Below are 19,889 nucleotides of genomic sequence, written 5' to 3' on the forward strand. Positions count from 1 at the left end.
AGGGGGAACACAGCTCCCAGATTGGTTGATGAAGGAAAGGGAAATTAAAATATCTGTTCTCCAAGGTGCCCTGTGACAAACCACCCTGGGATCCACTGCAGGGGTGCACAGCCCTGGTGCTGGTTGGTCAAAAACCAACATTGGCCACAAACCAACGTTGGCCACAAACCAACGTTGGCCGTGGCCACCCCAGGCACACACCTTGTCTACAGGGTGCCCTTCCAGTGGTACTGGGCAGGTGACCAGCCATGGGACCTCTTGGTTCACCTGGCTATGATGATGAGGACTCCAAAGGGTGGCCCCAAAGGGATCTGCTCCCATCATCATCACTGATCTCCTGCTCAGTGGGAACAGTGAAGCTGCCTGGTAGCCTTGGGTCTCAAATCCAGGTACTTCACATTTTTGAAGCAGCTCCTGGTCCTCCTGACTTCCCTGTGATGGGATGGGTGGCAGCCCTAGCCTCATCCAGCCTCAGAACCTCATCCTCACAGCTCCACGGGTACTGCTAAGAGGACAAATCAGTTTGGTCTCTGAAAGCTGCAATTCCTTACCCCAATCTCCCAGCAAAAAGCAGCCAAACAAACTACTTTGGCTTTGCAGCACATCACCTGGAAGGCTTGACAGTGGGAGACTTGGGTGGGCAGTGAGGCAATCTGCCACTTCAGCTTGGGTTGAAAATTCAGGTGTCCCTCCTGGAGCCAGCAGAGATGACAACCCCAGTGGCTCAGTACCCACTGCAGAGGCAGCTTGGAGGCCTCTTACTTCAGGTTACTAAAGCCAGGAAATATCAATCCCCTCCTCCTCCTCTTCCCCCTCCATATTCAGCTACACATCTTGGATCTATAATCAGTGAATTTGTACTGAACAGGAGTGAGAGGCTCAGAGAGAGGAAATTCTCCAGGATATTTTAGTCTCCATCGCGAGGGAAAATGTACCTTCTGGGAAATGCACAGTGTGCAGCAACACCGAGAAAGTTACCTCTGAGTCTTGAATATCAAAAATAGCAGAGTTAAAACGGTCTCTGAGAGATTCATGGCAGAAGAGAAATTCCTCTTTTTCCCAAGACATTTTTCCTACTTCATTCCTGTGGTTCATGTTAGCTGTTTGCATACCCAAACACATTTTTTTGCACATTTTCTGACTCTACCAGGGACCTAGATGGGTTTGAAATTAGAGGAAAACTTCCTCAACAGATTTCAGAGGAAGCTGGGCTGCCACAACCATCAAGAGAAATAATTTCATTCTCCAAATGTAAAAATAAATGGTGTATTATTTTGACAGGAGTTTGCCTATGGCCAAGTCCTGCCACTGTTCTGGGTGTCCTTCAAGCTCAGCAGAACTTCTGCTGAGCTGACACAGCCGTGGGTGTTGGGAGTTTGGGGTCTCCTTTTCAATGTGGGCCACCAGGGCTGAGGGAGGAGTGGTCAGACAATAAGGTTTAGCTCAGATCCTCTGTTCAAAGGACCAGATTTTTCTGTTTGAAGTTTTTTTTTCCCAAGAGAAACTTGAAAATAAAATGGAACCTTCTCAGTTCCATCTGTGCCCTTTTCACATTTCTTCTCCTATTAAAATTAACATGTCTCCCCCTAAAATTTGAGCACAGAAGCTAAAACACAGCTCAGCTAAACCCCACCTACATCGGTGAGCTTGGATGAGAAACCCCCATCTGCACAGACTGTGCCATCCCAGGAGGGATCCCTCCCCAAACAGCTTAGCATCCCAATGTGGGAGGAAGCTGCTGCCTCCTCACTGCTCTCTCTGTCTGTGGCAGCAGGGCCACAACCAGGACACCAAATTTTTTTCTTATACCACTCCAGAAAGTTATCAAATGACCCACATTTGCCTCTAAGACTGGGGCACCAACCTTTGCATCCTGGACCATGGAGATACGTCCACACCTTACCTATGGGATATAATACAATGCCAAAAGCTCCTGAAATAAAATAGGAGGATGAGCCACGATTTTTGTATGTCCTATGGTGGGCAGTAAGGCAGTTTTAGTGGCATAACACTCCCTTTCTGCAGTCCCTGCTCATCCCTGTGGGTTCCAGCCACAGGCACTGATGTTTTCCTTGAGGATTTCTCTTAGGAAAAGAATAAGTTGTAGCTGCAAAGGACAGTGTCTCTCTCGTGACAATACCTCTACAATGAACAAAAACCAGTGAAAAAAAATGAAGCAAAGAGAGGGGTCTCTTGCCTGGCCTGAAGGTTTTTAATCCGGGAGAGCATGTCCAGATGACCAGCTGAGTACTGCTCGATGACATCCATCACGTCGTAGGGCCGAAGGCTCTCCTTAAACTTGCGCTTGGAGACGAGAAACCTCATAATGCTGCAGGAGATGGAGAGGAGAATCAAAATATGGTCCCTGGGCTGCAGCCTGACCCGCTTAATGGCAGATAAAAAACACTGCAGGGAGCTGCTTTGGAAGGAAAGTGGAATAAATCCCAACCCTGCAGGTTTGGGAGAGGATGCGGCAAGAGGAGAGGGGAAGGGGATTGCGGGGGCTGGTGGCTGAAGCCCTGTCTGCGATGGGGGGTCCCTGATGCCCCTTGGACTGTCATCTGTGCATGTGCTGTCTGCATCACTTTTATAAATGTCAGCGCTAAATCTCAAAGCTGGTGAGAACGATCATTTGGATGCATCCCTGCGGGAGATTTTCCTGTTTCTCCATTTATTCCTTCCCTAAGCAAAAATCGCCCTTTCTGGCAAAATTTTCTGTAAAGCAGGGCAAGCCACCCAGGGGAAAAACAGCCTGCAGCACAGACATGTCAGCATTTGCCACCACTTCTTGGGCTTTACACTAATTTTTCCCTATTATTTACTTTCTTGGACTGCTTCCCCCCTCTCCCTCTCTTACCACACTGCCCTGATGCTGACTTTCAGCCCTGGTGTCAAATCTTCTGTCACAAACTCGCAGTTGCAGCTTTTGTTCTCATCGGGGATGTCTTCTCCAGGGAGGCTTGCTTCTGGGTTTGGGAGAGAGAGGAATAAAAACAACATGTTACCATTTCCCGTGCCGGTGACGCACAAGGGAAGACGAGTCAGATCACAGTCAGCAACCCCTGGGCAGGCACCAGAGATGCCTTTGCTGACCATCCAAAGCAGAGCATTTCCTGAGACGTGTCCAGGTGACATTCAGCAGTGCCAACTGCAGCTCTCATCCATCTCTTGATCAGAGAATCACAGTATCATTTGGGTTGGAAAAGTACTCTAAGATCCCTGAGTCCAACCATTACCCCAGCACGGGCCAAGCCCAACCACTAAACCATGTCCCCAAAAGCCACATCTGCGTGTCTTTTAAATCCATCCAGGGTTGGCAACTCCACCACTGCCCTGGGGAGCCTGTGTCAGGGTTGGACCACCCTTTCAGTGAAGAAATTTTTCCTAATATCCAACCTAAGCCTCTCCTCTCACAACTTGAGGTCATTTCCCTTTGTCCTAAAGCCTGACTCTTCCTCCTTTCCCCATCCCTATATACCGAAATATATACATTGTCACGGGTGTCAGAAGGGCTTTTGTTGCCTCTTGTAATCATCATTGAATAGTTTGAGTTGGAAGGGACCTTTAAAAGGCCACTTAGTTCAACACATCTGCAATAGCAGGGACATCTTCCACTAGATCAGGTTCCTCAGGCTACTCCAAGCTAAAGGACTGGGGGGGGGAAGGAGACCCACATAAGCACCTTGGATGGCACCTCCTTAGGTGGGGAGGGAGAGGATGTCGGGGCCAGCTGGGAATCTGGGGGTCTCTCACGGTGCCCCAAACCCTCACCTTCCGAGTTCTGCCGCGACGCCGCTCCCTTGATGCGGAAAGCTTGCCGGGCTCGGCTGCGGTCTCCGAAGCTCCAGCTCTTGGGCACTTTGCTTGGGCTGTCCTCGATGCTCTGGTCAGCACTGGGGGACCTCCTCATGCCCTGAGCCTGTGGAGAGCCTTTCCCTTTGGTGCCAGCACCGCGGGGACTGGAGAAGACACGATCTTTCAAACTGACCTTCTGACTGTTCAGAGAAACACGTTGAAACAAAGACAAAAAGGAGACAGCAGGAGGAGTCATTCTGGAAACCACGCAGTCCTTCCCCACCAGCCATTAGAAACCAAGAGCACTTCCAAGCAGCAGTGACATGTAGTTTTGCTGTTGGTTTTTTTTTTTCCAATATATGTGGGTTTTTTATTTTTTTAAAAAAAGAAAGCTTTGTAGAGATGTTTCCGTCATCATGAGTGAAATGGGAATGATTCTTAAGAGAGAGAAAATAATGAGGACTTAAACAGAAGCCCCTTGTGGGATGCCAGGGCTGGCGGGACAGAATGACATCAACAATGAGGTTATGATTCCTTAAATCACTGATCAGCTCCGGTCACGAGTTAGGAAGCTTTTCTTTCACAACTGCCTTCCAAAACACTATGTCTAATAAGAAAATACCATAAAAAAATCACCCATTATCTTAAAACTTTTAGCTTTCGTGGAAACACTTTGCTTCTGGTGCTCAGACCTGTCCTTTCCCTTTCTTCAACTCCTGCACTTCCTCCCTCTTAAAACACGATCTGCCCCTTTTATATATTCCAAAGGGTTCCTCTTTATCCAGTCATATATTCAAACACTTAAATACAAACACTTAAATGTGCAACTCCTTCGTATCCTATAAAAATTCAATCTAAAAGCTGCCATCTCCCTGAAGGTCTGCTACGGGTGTCATAAACATGCAAAGCAAAATTTTACAACTTCAGAATACGGCATTTTATTACTTTTTTTCCTGCTAGAATCCTTGGATTTATGGTTTGAAAAGAAGCACTCTGCAGAAACAGAGATGAACTCACTGGGAAACAGTCTGCTGGCAACCCAGCTCTAACTAGTTTCCAAATTCTGAAATTTGCAATTAAAACCTTTCACTCAAATGAAGATAACAAATTTTCACTTGAAAATTGCAGAACAAAGACATTTTGTGAATCATTACAAAAGGGCAAACTTTATAGAGACAGCATTGGGGAAACCAAACTGCAAGTACTTTTGAGTCATTTGATATTTTCTCAATAGCAATTAATGATTAAACTACACTGACAGAGGTTGGATAACCAGTGCAACGTACTTGCACACAGAGCCAATATTTTATATATAGGTATATCAAAACTGAGTGAAAACAGGAATTTAATTCCCAACACTCTGTACCATCGCAGTAGCCACTTATCATTTTGCTGCAAATGCTCTGCCTGAATTCACAGGAAGAACATTTGAGGAAATTTTGATTTCCACATCAGATTTCTAGCTCACCAACCAAAGACCTGCTTTTTTTTTTTTGCGTGCGTCTTTCAGCAACACCACCTGAACACTCAGAGCCAAACAGCCCTCCTTTGCCTTCAAAACTGGCACGGGGCTCTTCAAGCAGAGCTTGGCTGCTGGTTTCTGAAGCAAAGCAAAACGCGGCTCCCTTTTCGCAGCCGCCGGCTGTTCTCTGCTGACAGGAGCAGACACACTCCCTGCCCAGTAAAGGGAGAAGACGTGACCCGAGGACACTCAGGGAGCAGATCTGTCGAGTAAGAAGGTGCTATTTTTACAAAGTCACTTTACATTGCGAGACAACAAACACTGACAGGGGGAGAAAGGTGCTTAGGCAGCAGTTTGCAGAGTTGCATCCCCTGTGCTGCAGGGCAGGGTTAGCTGTGGCCACGGGCTCAGCAGCAACTGCACATTGAAAGACACATTCGAGAGAAAATAAAATTGCTCATGAGCAAGTTAGAAAAGGCAGAATAAACCCAATTAATGATGAATTATTAATTCAGATAAGTGCTGGAGACTGAATTCCCAGTCTGGTGCCCACCTGCAGGGGCTGTCTGAAAGCCATGGGACCAACAGACCTTCAGCAGAGCTGAAATTCAGGTCAGAGGTAAAAATGCACACAGGAATCTGGGAACAAGCACGTGCCTAAATACCTTTCTGGATGTAAGCCTTAGCCACTAATGCTACCAAAATCACTGCACATAATGAGCCAAAGGTTTAAAAGCAATTCTCATTCTGTGTTTATTGGATAAGAAACCAGATTGAAATTTTGTCATTTGGTTCTAAATAGGCCAATTGGATTTTTTTTTCCTTTATTTTTTTGTTGATTTTACAGAAGAATATTTCTTGAATCCATTGAGTTTCAGCAGTACTAATGCTTTGAATTACCTGGTCTTTTCTAAAAATAAATTTTATAAAAATGCATCAGCAACACAGAAATATTCAGAATTCAAAGCAGTCTCTTTGTGCCTCATCCTCTGCTGTGTTGCTCCCATCACCGATCCCAGCATAAAATGAGTTGCCTTTCACTGAGTAAAGCAGAGCCTTTTCCTTGGGGACCTTCTCCCATTCCCACAATAAATGTGCTGAAAATGTTTGCAGGAATCACAAAAGGCAAAAAAGAAAGAGTTCAACTCGGTGAGGGATATGAGCAAAGAGTTTCAAGCCTGACAGCCTGAGGTGCAACACATTGAAAAATCTCACAGAAATCTGATGAACAGCTAAGATCTGGGTGGGTTTTGTTCCCAAGTACTCACTACTCAGGAAAAAAACCCAACACCTGATACAACCTGTTTTTTTTAACACAGATGACATGAGACAACACAAACAATTAATTGAAATTTTTCCTTCTGCCATGCAATTTTCTCCTTGGAAACGACACCTGGAATCACATGCAAGTACAATCCCTGCAGAGGAGAATGCTGTTGGGGTCAGCAGGAGCTGGTAGGAGAAAGTCCCAAAGAAATACAGACATATATAGGGATATATGTTGCCAGCTAATCCAAGATCATGTTCTCATTCAACCAGAAAGTCATGCAGAGGCACGTGGAGTGTCTTGGAGAAGGGGTGTTTGGATGTCACTCGAGAGGATGGTAGATGAGCCTCAGTTCAGTGGAGAGTGCATGTGTTGGTGACATGAACATGAGGACAGCAGTACCCCAGCCACACACACAGCATGGACTGATGCTCACAGTCGTGCCCTGCTCGTGCCAGGGGAAGGGAAGGGAGAGAGAACTGTGGCTTTGCAACCAGAGACAGATTATGGGAAGCCATAACATCCTAACAGGGTGTGCTTTAGCTCTACATCCTCGTAACCGCTTTCAGTTGGCATCTATGAAAACATATTTGATAACAAAAGAATTACATTTCCAGGCTGACTTTGGAGATGGTTTAAAAAACTTTCAGCTTTTGACTTGAATTTAATGAAGGATAGAAGCTGAGTTGGTTTTTCTCAGCTGCCAGCCAAAAAATGAGAGCCCAGTGCTGGACAGACATGAAAGGGCCACGGCTGATGGAGGGATTCTCACTGCTCTAGTGGGCTTTGCATTTTGGTTCATTTAAGTCCAACAGCTCAGCACTCAGCAGAGAAATTCTTGAGAGCTGACCTTCAAAATGAGCTGCCATCAGCCTCCTTAGGACACCAGGGGTTTGAGGTCCTGTTTGAAACACTCTGGTTTGGGGTTCATTCCAGTTCTCTACAGTATTAAATCAGCACTTTTAAAAAATGTGGACTCATTACATTAGCAGTAATTTTGGATCAATAAAAAGTATCAGTTGTAATGTCTTGTCATTGATTTTAAACTATGCTTGAGCCATTACTTCTTTTTCTCCTCAGTTAGCCAAACTGAGTTGGACTAGCACAGACTCAGATCCATCTCTGCATCCAAACTCAACCAGTATCAGTGCTCATTCTTCTGAGAAGCTGTGGCCAGGAGAAAGGGTTTGTCTCCTGTTGGTAAATGAGGTACATTTTTTAAATCCAGAGTTTGTGCTGAGCTCGTGGCATATGAGAACTGCTCATTAAAACCAAGCAGAAGTGCCAGGAATGAATGACAGCCTTTGTGGCTGACTGGGCTCCAGTCTGATTGCAGGTGTGAATAAGAGGCAGAAACCAATTACTGGGGATATGAAGGAAAGGAAAATACAACTGTGTGTGCAAAACTTGCCATGACTAAAACAGAAATCATGAGAGGGCCAAGCTCAAGCCTGGTTTGCCTCCAGTGATTTCAGGTGAATTCAGCCTAGAGGATGGAGTTTCTAGAAGCAGAATAACCTGGGCATAAGGGAAAGAAAATGTCAGCCAGTGATCATGTCACAGTGAGTAGTCCCTCTTCTTTTCCTCTTTCACAACCACAGTGGAATCACTGGAACTATAATGGCAAAGACTGGGGTTGCCCCATCCCCGCAGCCACCACATAAGCACGGGAAAGCATGGGGCCTTGGATGAGTGAAGGGACACTGGAGCCAGCCTCAAGTCTGTAACCTTGGCTTTTTGTATTCTGCAGCATTCCATTACAATCACCCCTCTCTTCCTAATTCACAGCCTTTTTTTTTCCCAAATTGATGTTGAGTGCTGTCAGACACCACATCAGCCACATCCTGCATGTCCTCCCAACCTTTTGCTATTTGCCAGCTCAGCTGTTTTGCATTTCAGGAGCAAAGCAGAACAGCCAGACTGCACCTCCAAGCTGGCTGATTGTTCCTGAGCAAGCTTTTAAGACACCCAGAGCCACAGGCCAGTCAAAGGTCGTGCAGACACCTTTCCTTCACTGGCCTGGGTGCCACTTCTTCCCATTGTCAGGTCTCTGAGGTGCCTTCATCTGTGAGTGCACCAGGAAAAGTCTCTTACAAAGCAGAACACGATAGACCTGATAACCTGGCTTGGTGTAGTTACATTACTGTCTAAAAATTAATGTGTTATTGCAGTTATTGACTAAAGATCATTGGTTTAGTACATTAAGAAACCACAGCTTCTAAGGAGTTTCCTATTAATTTACCTACATTGAGTTTTCCATGATTGCTTCATCGTTTACGGTTATTTCGTTTTATGCATCCTAGATGAAGGCTTTTAGCACTCAGCCTTAGATGCATCAAAGTGCTGGCATCTGCCACAAGAGCCTGTGCAGTGGGGATTGTGGGCAGGCACCCAAGGGTCCAGGAAAACAAGACATCTGAATTATTTTTATGTCCCTTCACAGTTCACCTACAGTTATACTAAAGCACAGGGTGTATAACACTACATTCAGGATGGATGCAGGTAACAAAGATGCCCTTGTAGCTACTCCAAAGTTCCAGATTCCTTTTTTACTGGAAGAACTACAGTCTGTAATCCTCCTTTTCAGGGTCACCAATGGATTAAGAAGACCTCAAGGTAATACTTTGTTCCATCCTCCCTTTCCCTTGCAGAACTCGAAACGGGGAAGATGAAATGAGGACCACAGTGGGAAGGAATTCAGTAGAAAAGAGGAAAAAAAAAAATTACACTGGCTTTAGCAGTTAAAAATCCATGCCTAGGAAGACATGCAAGGAAGACATTGAGATCAGAGAGGCTGATTTTCCAGAACACAGAACTGGACATGGACAGATGAGAGGACAGCATTACGAACAGCACTGCTCGTTTTCATCTCTGCCAAAAACAACCTCAACGTTAAGCAACTGAAAGGAGGCTTTCTCTGGGGAGGAGTCCCTGCTCACACTATGCCTCCCCAGATAAAACAACCTCACCTGGCAAAAGGAAACACTGCAGAAGTCAGGATAATTTTTTCAGCTAGACTATTGACCAAATCTTTGCCATTTGGAAATGTCTCAAAATGCTGCCTGTGCAACTGCTGATCACCCGTTATTTAAACCACAGCTTTCAAGGCTAAACTTCAAGGAAGGCCCCAGCACCATCAAAACATGCAGCAGGAGGCTGACTCAAAGGTTCAGGCTATTTATGCTGGTGTAAAGGATTTCCTGCCATGGAGAACTGCTCATTATGAACCCTACATCATGCCCCATTCCTCTTTGTTACCCATTCAGAGATGGGATTTACCACTCTACTTCTGAGCTCCTGGTACACACGAGCCTCAGGCATGAGTCCTAACCTCTAGACTGACAGATAACAAAAACAGCCAGCAGGTCAAAAAAATTGCAAGAAAAGAAAAGATACAAGTTGAAACAATGAAGAAAATCAGAGATACATATACTGTTAGAACTGTAGTTTTTATGCTTTTAAAGCTGTAGTTTGTTGGCTTTCTGAGGGAGACAGAGACTGGTGATTTTGAGAATTAAGACGGACTCCAAAAAAAGAGCATGCAAAAATCCGAGTTCACAAACATGCGGCATCGCTCAGTGCCCTGCCACTCCTGGGCTGTCCACCTGCCTGGCTGCGGGGCGAGGAGCTGAGGGGGGGTCCCCTGCCAGCATTCACAGCATGCAAACTCCGGGCAAAAGGGAATTCTCAAGAAGGTGCATGTTTGCTGCTGGGAAGCAGCGCCTGAGGTGGGGGAAGAGACTCTTCCAGTGCAGGTGTGGATGTAGACGTATTTACGCACAGGTAACACGAGATATGTGTGTCTGTGTACCCTTATGGCCACGGGTGTGCTAAGGGATGCTCGCTGGGAGTTCCCTGAAGCCACCTAACAATTGTCAGCTTGATGAAAGAGATGCAAACCCTGCTTGTACAAAACCCTCTGCTCTAGCTCTAGCTGTCTGTTCCCCACGGGGTCTAGAAACAGAACCATTCACAATGCCAATGTCAACGCTCAGGGGAACCCGTGTCCCCTACGTCTGGCGGGACAGGCTGAGATTAGTCCTTCTCTAGCTGCGTAGTAGAGGTGCTAGATAGGCAAGCCATGGCTTCCAAAGGCCACAAGACTAGGAAAGGTCAATTTGTCGTGTTCAGAGAGCCAAAGGAACGGTGACTGAGCAGAGGTAGGAAGCTGGCATTTCTCATGCTGCTAACTGGACATTGCTGTACAGTGCAATTCAATTTGCAAGGACTCCCTGGACCCTGAGGAGGGATGGAGTGATAGGGAGGAAGGGGCGTTGTTTTTTTTTTCTTAGAAAAAAAAATTAATTTTTAATTTTTCTTTTTTTTTTTTTTTAATTTTTAATTTTCCATCATTTGTTAAACTTCATGTCCTGGCCTCCTCCCTCGCTCAGCAGACACCGGCTTGCTAGCCCAGAACAAATTCCCCATCCTCATCTCTTTGGTTTCACGTGCTCTGCACGATCGGCAGACAAGGAAGCCTCTGATTTCTGAGCGGGCAGTGGGGAGGCTCTTCCACCTTTTTTTACTCATCTAGTACCTCTATTAAGCAGAGAAGTGATCAGAACGGGTGGTAGCAGGGTAGAGGGAGAATGAGCCGTGCAGCTTTTGATTAGTTTCGTGCGACGCATTTCCCGTGGTACCTAGAGTTTCCTGAGCAGCATCCGCAAAGTGACTCTCTGCACGGTTTGCTCTTACTGGAAATGAGGGGAGAGTAAAAATTAGACCTGGAAGCAAATGCCAGACAGGAAACTTTTGATTACTGACTCTAGGTTTAAAAGACAGGTGTTTTGAGGGCCGGGTTCATGACAGGATTGTTCTCTTTGAGTGCTAAGTGAAAAGAAAAACTTTAAAAATCAAGAGGGTTTCTGAAATTTGTCTCACTGTGGTCAGTAAATTTCATTATTAGAACTGATGCATTCTGCATTGAGTTGGTGGCGTCAGTTTATCTACAATTAACTACAGGAAGATTTTTTTCATCTGCATTGGAAAAAAAAATACTCTCCTCTTCCTCTAGACAAATAAAAACCCCGTAAGTTTTTTTAAATTGTCTAAGCAATGGAAAGCCAAAACTTTAACTTGTTTTGTCAAACAGTATCAAAAAAGCTCAAATTTCTTCTTTTTTTTTTTTTTTCCCCCAAAAAATCCCCACTCTCAAAGAAAGCTAGTTAATTTGTGAATTATTTGCACTTCTCATACAGGAAATAGAGTTAAATTAAGCCTGGCATTTAAAAAAATAAAAATAGATAAAAACGGGGTGTGGTGCAGTCCCTTATGGGAAGGGAGTTGAACATCTGTGTTCACACATCTGGCTTTCATGGTGCTTTTTAGACAGGCCCTACCACTTCTGGGGAGTTACTGACTTTGACAAGGCACCACCACAGCTCCATCCCAAATCACTGCTCAGGCACTGCCCTGCCAGGAGATCACCACCACGACCAGGGTCCTCCACGCCATGGAGCAGCCCTCTACCTGTGGAAGGGGAATGATGTGGCCCCCATCACCCCACCAGGCCACCAACCACCAGCAGGCAGCACTTGCCAAATTCATGGGCAGACTGAAAAGGCTGAAGGGCATCAAACCCCAATTTCGTGTTGCGCTTGAAGTCGGCAGTCGGAGGAGCGCGTGGGCACAGCATCCCATGCAAGCTCAGCCGACACCACCCTGGGCATCCTAGGGACTCCTCAGGTGCCCACAATGGCACCCCACATCCCCAGGTAGCCCCAGGGACTGGTGGTGCTACTGGGGCTGTTCTGGAGCTGGCGTGGGAGTGGGACATTCAGCATGCAGAGCCTCAGGGAGACGTGTGGGTTACTCTCCTCTTAGCCTCTCCAGAAAGATGCAGTTCCTTCCGTGCAAATAATCCGCTCCCCTAAAGGCAACTGATTATTTCCAGATTACTGTCAGTCCCAGCATGAGTCTCTGACACCAGTTTAAATAGTTAGAAGGGCAAATGCCAGCCCAGGCTAATGTGGCCCCTTGGGTTCCTGTGATTGGCCCTGGTTTCCACGGGCAGTAGAGGTTAGGGACACCTTGGACACCCTAGGCTGGATGAGCAGGGGCCCACTGAGTCAACCAAAGGCATCCTCCAGTGCATACAAAAGCCTTAATCACACCCCTGGACAGAGATATTAATGTGTGTATCTCAGACAGACATAAACATACACTGATAGAGAGATATACACACAGATATACACACACGTTACAAGGTGGCCCAGTCCAGCATCCACTCAATCCATGGCCAAGGTCCTGCTGAGTTCATTGGGGTCAAGGACAAACCACAGCTGAGAACAACCTTCCAAAGAGGTTCTTCTCATTACCTACAGCACTGAACTCATGCTGGACAAAGTAATCTGAGTTTTAGCTTCCCAGTTCCCTGGAATCCTTCTGTTTCTTTTTCTCTGATATTAATGTATTATTACGATCATTTGGCTCATTAATTGTTAGCTTTTCATCTCATTGTATTTTGGAAAATACAAGAGGAATAAATGTGGTCATGGATGCCTTCAGATGTTTATCAAACCATCTGTTAAAGAGCATCTGAAGCCCACATTTTGTACAGGAGCCTCCATAGCCCTGGCTAACCATGTGTCTTTTTGACATTATAATCAAAGCAAAATAAACAGAAATGAGATGCCACAGCTAATTTCACCCCTAATTAACAGAAGAGTAATCACACCCCGTTACCAGTCTGTTCTGCTGCCTTTCTGCAGCAGAAGGGGTGAGGAAAGCACCACCACAGAGCAGCCCCACCTCCCTGGGGATATGAGGCAGAGAGGATTCGATTTGGACCCTGCATGACAGCAGTAGTCTCGGAGGTGTGATGGGTTCTCAGTGCCCTGGCAGCACAGCCAGCCTGGGGAGGGGCAGGGGGGCACTGCTCAGCCAGGGCAGATGGCAGGGTGGACACAGCACCCAAAGCAACAGGTAACAGGAGGCCCTGAAAGCTTTACTTTTTTTAAAAAGGGAGGAAAATAAAAGCAGGGGAAGAGGTATGTAGCATGTAGAAAAAGGCCAGCCTCTTTTCTGCTCCTCACAGCCTGAGTTCCATGCCTGGGGGAGGTGAGCTCCTGGCCCCCGAGCAGGTCAGCAAGGAGCTTTCCCAGCACTCGGTCTCAGATGGATTCAGACAGGCTTGTGGTGGAAAACAAAACAGAAATGACAGAGAAAGGACGTAACCTGTTTCTCAGAGCAGCTGTCCCATTTTATGCCAAGACCAAAGCAAAAGCCACCTGAGATGACCTTGAGCCCCTGCAACACTAACCCCATCACCTCCTCACATCCTCCCACCCTCGGCAGCAGCTCTCTGAGTGCTGCCTGGGCAGAAATCAGCACGGCCACAGCAGCACCGGGGTCAGAGGGCAGCATCGCCACTGTGAACAAGCATGACTCTGACATCCACCCTGTGAGCTGACAGAATGCTTGGGATGCTCCTTGACCTCACAAGGCGATGTTTTTCCTGCACAGCACATTCCCAAAAGCTGTGCCAGCATCCCTTCTCTAAATCTCTAAACTTAAAATACATTAAGATGCAAAATAGTGAGAAAACACTTTCTGTTTCATTTGCTGTAAGGACTTTGTGGTGTATCAATCATGGAAAGAGGGATATAGGAAATCACCCACTTCCTACACATCACTACACCTGCTATCTCCAGGTGTTAGACTGTTTCCTTACAGCAATGGAAATGGAGAGTGGTAAATCCTTTACCAGCTGAAGCAATAAAAGCTTGGAGTTGGGTTCTGCTACGAGAGACAATTCATCCCCAGGAGCTTCCTGAGTGAAGCATCATCAGCAACTGGGTGATTAACTATTGGGTGGGCAGAGAAACAGGATGAGTTCTCTTTTCTAAGGGCAGGATGACACACTGAGAATCACCAGGAGGCTGCTAGAAATTAAAGTGGGTGGAAGATCTGGGATGTGAATGTAAAAGATACAGAAAATTTTTTTGGGGAAAATAGGTAATTTGGTCCTCCCTTAATGCAAAATTCCTTCCTGAGGTCTGAGACATTATCAGGCAGAAAGAGAACAGTGGGAGCAGGTAGAATTGATATTGTCCTAACAAAACAGAAGGAAAGAGCTTTGGTGCTGCCATGGCAGCTGAACTAAACAATATGGAACATACTCTAATGTTATTTACAAAGCAGCTGCAGACCCTCAGCTTAAGCCCTCCTGGGTCTGGGTTTAGCAACAAAAACCATCAGTGTCACAAGAGACAGATGCACCACAGGAGCAGGAAACAGCATTTAGAAATTACTCTGATGAAGGACCTATATATAGGTCCTATATAGTAAAAAATACTCTGGAAAAGGCTAGGGGAGGACTATTTTTACCTCTTTCTGTGACATAAGATTGAGAAGGCAATGTAGAAAATGAACAGGGAGAAACCTGCAACCTCTACGAAGAAATATTGTATACAACCTAATGTTTTAACTGGTGAATATGAACCCTGTAAGACAGGACTGAGATTCAAAAATAAGAAATAAAACTAGTGCCTGAGAAATAAGACTAATACCTATGATTACAGAGCTGCTGGTTGATGTGACCCTGTGAGGGACTGCTGGACCTCAGATCTCCTCTTCTATGGAGCTGATAGAGCTGAACAGAGATTTGTCTCATTGTCACATTGTGAGAAATGTGGATTTACCCTTTAATGCATCCAAAGTATATCACTGGCTGCGACAGAGCAGTGGAGCAGCCAGACCCTGGGATGAAATGCTGACCCTCCTGATGCCACAGGCAGGTAGGCAAGATTTCAGCCTTGGTCTGCTCCCAGAGAGTCCTTCCCATGTAATGTTCCCTGTTTTAATAATGCTGGATGGAGGCTGCCTTTGCTCAAGCTACACTTGAGACCCCAAATAGGAAAAAAAAAAAAATCTGGATAGTTGAAACATGATCTTGGAGATTTGGGTTATTTGGCAGGAAAGTGGATGGAATGCTACAGAGGTTCTGCTTGCAAAGAAAAGCTCAAATGAAAGACAGAAAAAAAAGAGGGAGGGGAGAGGGGGAAGGAAGGAAGGAAGGAGGAAAGATTAAATTTCACTCTTTAGTCAGCACCATATCTACCCAGATATCTTTGGTTGGCTTTTATGCCACAGAAAAAATAGTTTCTGGCCTCTTATAAGCTAAAAGGCATGGCTGAGAGGTACATCTGCAGAATGCCAGGCTCTAGCTGTACTTCTGAAAAACACATTCATTGTTGAGAAAATTTAGGCTGTAAGCTATGTTTTGAGGTATGAGATGGAAGATCTGAAAGCCAAGCAGATGATCTCCACAGATCATCAGTTCTGTGTCTCTTCACCCAAGAAAAAAAAAAGAGATTCAGTCCCAGAATTACTTCTTAAAAGAACTGGGAAAATATAGGACAAAAAAAAAATCCCAGAATCAAACACCTTTAAGAGGATGAAAAGTATCCTAAGAGTATCCCAAACACCAGCCCTGTTGCTTTCCCTGGGACACGTGAGTAGCGAAAAGCTCTCCCGTAGGTGAGATTTACGGCTGCCCTTGGAAAGTGCTCGCTACGTTTCAGACCACGCTCTGCGTCGTGGACTCGAGGCGTGGAGGGAAGATGGAGCAGGGACTGTGCCTCATCCAGAGGGAAGGGGGTAGAGAAGGGGTGCCTCTAACATGCCACGCTGCGCCGTGTCAGAGAGCCCTCCTGTGTCCCACGGAGCAGCAGGTCGGCGCGGCCCCGTGCAGTGCCCTGCAGCGAGAGGAGCTCAGGAGAAGTTGCTGACTTGGTGACACGGTGATGGCTCCGTGTTCCCATGTCACCTCTGCCCAGCACGGCCTTGGGTGACGGAGACACGGGCAAAGCATCACCCACCCATCGGCACACGTTGAGCCCGTGTTAGGCTACTCCAGCTACGACTCCAGCAACGAAATAAAATAAAGAAGCATAAACCAAAGCCCTGCTGTCACCCCGGGTGAGAGTCTGCCAGCTCTGCCCGTGCTGCCACCACTCTCCCTACCTCCCGCAGCCTCGCTACCCTCGCAGCTACAGCCCGAGGCAGACTGGAAGGAGGATATGATTTAAGGTCCAGCATACACGTGGATACATTGGACTGGCACAGCACAGAACAAGCACGTCAATACCTAGAATGCTTCCCTCGATGGCGCCACGACATGGTACACACACGCACACACGTACACAGAAATCTACAGGGAATGCATGGGAATGGCGTGTTGGCAGTGATACAGACCTTGGCGATGGTTCGGGCTGCTGCTCTTTCCTTTAAACAGAAGCAATAGTACATTAGCATGGTGTCAGGTGGCAAAAAGACGTTGCTGCTTCACTGTTAAAACAGAACGAAACGACAATACCAAACAATACAACTAAGTGGAAGTTGTGGACAGAAGAAAGGGAAAGGAGCGCTTAATTCCTGGAGTTTCTGGCCTGGACAGAAGATCACTGGAGACTCACACAACCTCAGAGAAGACACATACAACGCACAGGGTTGAAGAGTTTATCCCAACCCATCCTTGTGCCTACGCAGGACTGAGACACCTGAGGGTCGTGTGATTTGTGTGAGCACAGGAGGACTTCTGTGGGCTCAGAGAGCAGCCCCCTTCCTTTGGAATTGCACTGTCCTGATGTTTCTGAACACGGGGAAGGGTTTGAATGGCTCCCATGGTCCTGCATTCTTTTTCCTCCCTGGTCATTGGGACAGAGCCAATGTCAGATCTCCGGATCATGGATTCACGCCGCAGTGCCAACGCAGGGTGCTGGGAGGGGCACGTGGGTGGGAAGGATCACGGACCCCTGCCCTGACATCCTGACACCCCAGGTGGGGTTTCTGCCTCCAAAGCCTTTGGCAGCTACTTTACCAAAGTAACTGGCAAAGGTCACAATTGTTGTATGTGGTTTCCTACTGAGATCCCAAACTTGATTGCCCTGAAAAATCGCTGAGGACAAAGTGAGCTGAACACCTACAAAAGGGCAGTCACGACACTGCAAGCCACGCTAAGGCCACACTGAAAAAAATATCTCACCTTCACTGACCAGGCATTGTGGTGGCATTTCCCTCCAGCAACGAGGAAAACCTGTTCTGCCTTCAACTACTCCAAATCACAACCTCTACACAATGGGGAATTGCACTTAGTGTGGGACCCCAATCAGCCTTGCCCCTGCAGCCCCCCAAGAGAGGGAACAGACTGTGTTTCTCAGCAGATACAGGTCTGTCTTCCCTAACACAGACGCTCTCCGAGCATGATGCTGTACCAGCCCTGGCCCTGCCACTACTCAGCAGCGACTGCTGAGACCTGCAGAGACCCTGATCTCTCTCCCTTTGGCTAAAGGCAGCAGCTGGAGAGACTAAAAAAATCCCCCTCCACCCTCTGCTCCTTGCTCAGAAAAGCTTGGAAGCCCAGCCTCAGTCACTAGCTCAAACACTCATATTTTAATGCTTTCAGGCTGACCCAGGGGTCTACAGATCTCTGTTCTTGGCTGAGGCCCACAGCCCAGGGCAGGTCCCATCCCGTGCATCCCCAGCGGGCCCCAATGCCCACCACCACAGCCAGCATCTCTCCATCCCTCCCAGGGTCTGCAGGCTCCCCATTCACCAACAGGGCAGCCTTGACTGCTGAAAACCCCAAGAATTACCCCTCCTGAGCAGAGGGTGAAGCTGCAGGACTCCTGGCCTTCTGGGAGAATCTTGTATACCTTACCACAGCAAAATTTAGCAAAAGTCTCTCACTGCTGCAACCTTGTCTGCACTCACTGGAGGGAACAGAGAACGAATGAACACATTGTGGGCCTGAATCTCCTCTGAGGGTGTTGAAGAGCAAAAAGGTCAGAGGAAAGCTGGGAAAACTACCTCAATCACCCTCTTTGAGAATACAACTTTTCCTTGTCAGTCAAGCACTGTGACATTGCTCCAGAGCCAAGTGAGGCTGAAGGAATTCATGTAGAGCATGGGAGAGGGACAGGGAGGAGGTCACTGAAGGACCCATGGGGGACCAGCTGTCAAACCTCTCACATCTTCAAGGCTGTCTGTATGCAAAAGCCAGGAAGGTAAAAAAGAAAGAAAAAAAAAAAAGGTTGCAAAGTGTGTGCTTTCCAAACTCTCTTAACTCTTGCTAACCTGAATGTCAGTCCCGACTTGCTCTTCAGGTTCCTCAGGAGCTCCAGCTGGTTCAGAGGAGGGATTAGTCTAGAGGGAGAAAACAAAAGCCATTAATATACAGACAGAGCTGATTCCAGAGCCTCCTGCCTTGGCAACTTCCCCGGCTGCCCCATCCTTTCAACCAGAACCAGCTTTGTGCCATCAACTGCAACTGGGGAACAGCTCGGGAAGGATGGAGAGGGATTTGGCTGCTGCTTCCAGCAGCGTCCTAAGGCAGAGCAGTGGGGTAAGAGAGAGAAAGAGACAGCAAGAGAGAGAGAGAGAAACTTGTCTGCACCATTGGATTTTGAACCTCCCAAAAACCAAGTGGCTGCCAGGGTTCCTGGGCAGCCCAGTGGTGTTTTGGCAGAGCTGTTTCACCACCTGTAGTCTGGCAGGTTGGCATTGCTGTCGCTGGAGGTCAGCACTTTGGATGTGTGCTAAGTGGAGAGAAACTCCAGTTTTGGGGCAAAACAGGAAAAATCAACCCTGCTGCTCTTGGGAATGTGGGGAGGCAGGGGAAGGAGCAGCTTATGGGGCAGAGAAAACAGGGACCTCAGGTTGTGGCCATCCCAGGAGAAACAGTAGTGTGCTCCAGGGTCAAGTTTAACCAATTCTTTACTGTCCATGTCAGGTTTTGCCTTAGAATTAGGCAAAATCCTGTATTGTTGCCTTCTAGGAACCATGGGCTTCCTTCCTTTCTCAGTTACAAAAAAAGAACCTGATGGTGGGAATCCTGGTTAATAACTGAAAAAAACCACCAAAGAACAAATACCCTGTGGCCTGTCCTGCTTTTGTGCTAAAAGCCATTGAATTAGCTCCTACATCCACTTTTGGTTTCTTCCCTCAGATCCTGAGAGGCTGGGGCTTGCTCCATAAATATTTAATGCTGACATTCACAGCCAGGTTTTCAACCAAGAGAAACATAAACTGGAGGCGTCGGGGGGGAGGACAGAGAATGCTGCACACGGCTGGGAAGAGCAGCATCTGCTTAAGAGCTCACTTGGGGGCTCTGCATTCAGGGTCAAGGCCAATGGGGCTCATCTCATGACTGGCTGCAAAATCGTCCCCGGGCCACCAGCATGCCCTTGTCAAACTGTGGAAGTGCCACATGGCACCGCTGTGCCCAGAGGGTGCAGGGTCAGCACAGCAGCTGCCTCAGGTCACACTGGTGACAAGTGTCTCAGGGATGAAAGGAAGGACCTGGGAACAGGCTGCCTGTGCCTGCCCACATCCACAACAACCCAAAGTGCCACAGCCCAAAGG

General features: G+C 47.1%; 1 protein-coding gene across 7 annotated transcripts in view; it reads right to left on the reverse strand.

Moving 5' to 3' along the window:
- The window catches only part of KCNQ2 (potassium voltage-gated channel subfamily Q member 2), a 74,940-nt gene that overhangs the window by 17,517 nt on the left and 37,534 nt on the right, over positions 1-19,889 (reverse strand). For 5 of the 7 annotated variants that reach the window (XM_017833239.1, XM_017833236.1, XM_017833237.1 and 2 more), the window contains 5 exons: positions 18,603-18,671; positions 16,722-16,751; positions 3,772-3,995; positions 2,858-2,966; positions 2,198-2,329 (listed from right to left, as the gene is read on the reverse strand). In XM_017833239.1, coding sequence (XP_017688728.1) covers positions 2,198-2,329; positions 2,858-2,966; positions 3,772-3,995; positions 16,722-16,751; positions 18,603-18,671 — 564 coding nt within the window. The remainder of the gene's footprint in view (positions 1-2,197; positions 2,330-2,857; positions 2,967-3,771; positions 3,996-16,721; positions 16,752-18,602; positions 18,672-19,889) is intronic. The other 2 variants (XM_017833238.1, XM_017833235.1) reach the window with 1 other exon arrangement.

This window comes from Lepidothrix coronata, unplaced genomic scaffold (genome assembly GCF_001604755.1).
Source record: "Lepidothrix coronata isolate B3197 unplaced genomic scaffold, Lepidothrix_coronata-1.0 Scaffold212, whole genome shotgun sequence".
In the NCBI taxonomy this organism is placed as follows: Eukaryota; Metazoa; Chordata; class Aves; order Passeriformes; family Pipridae; genus Lepidothrix; species Lepidothrix coronata.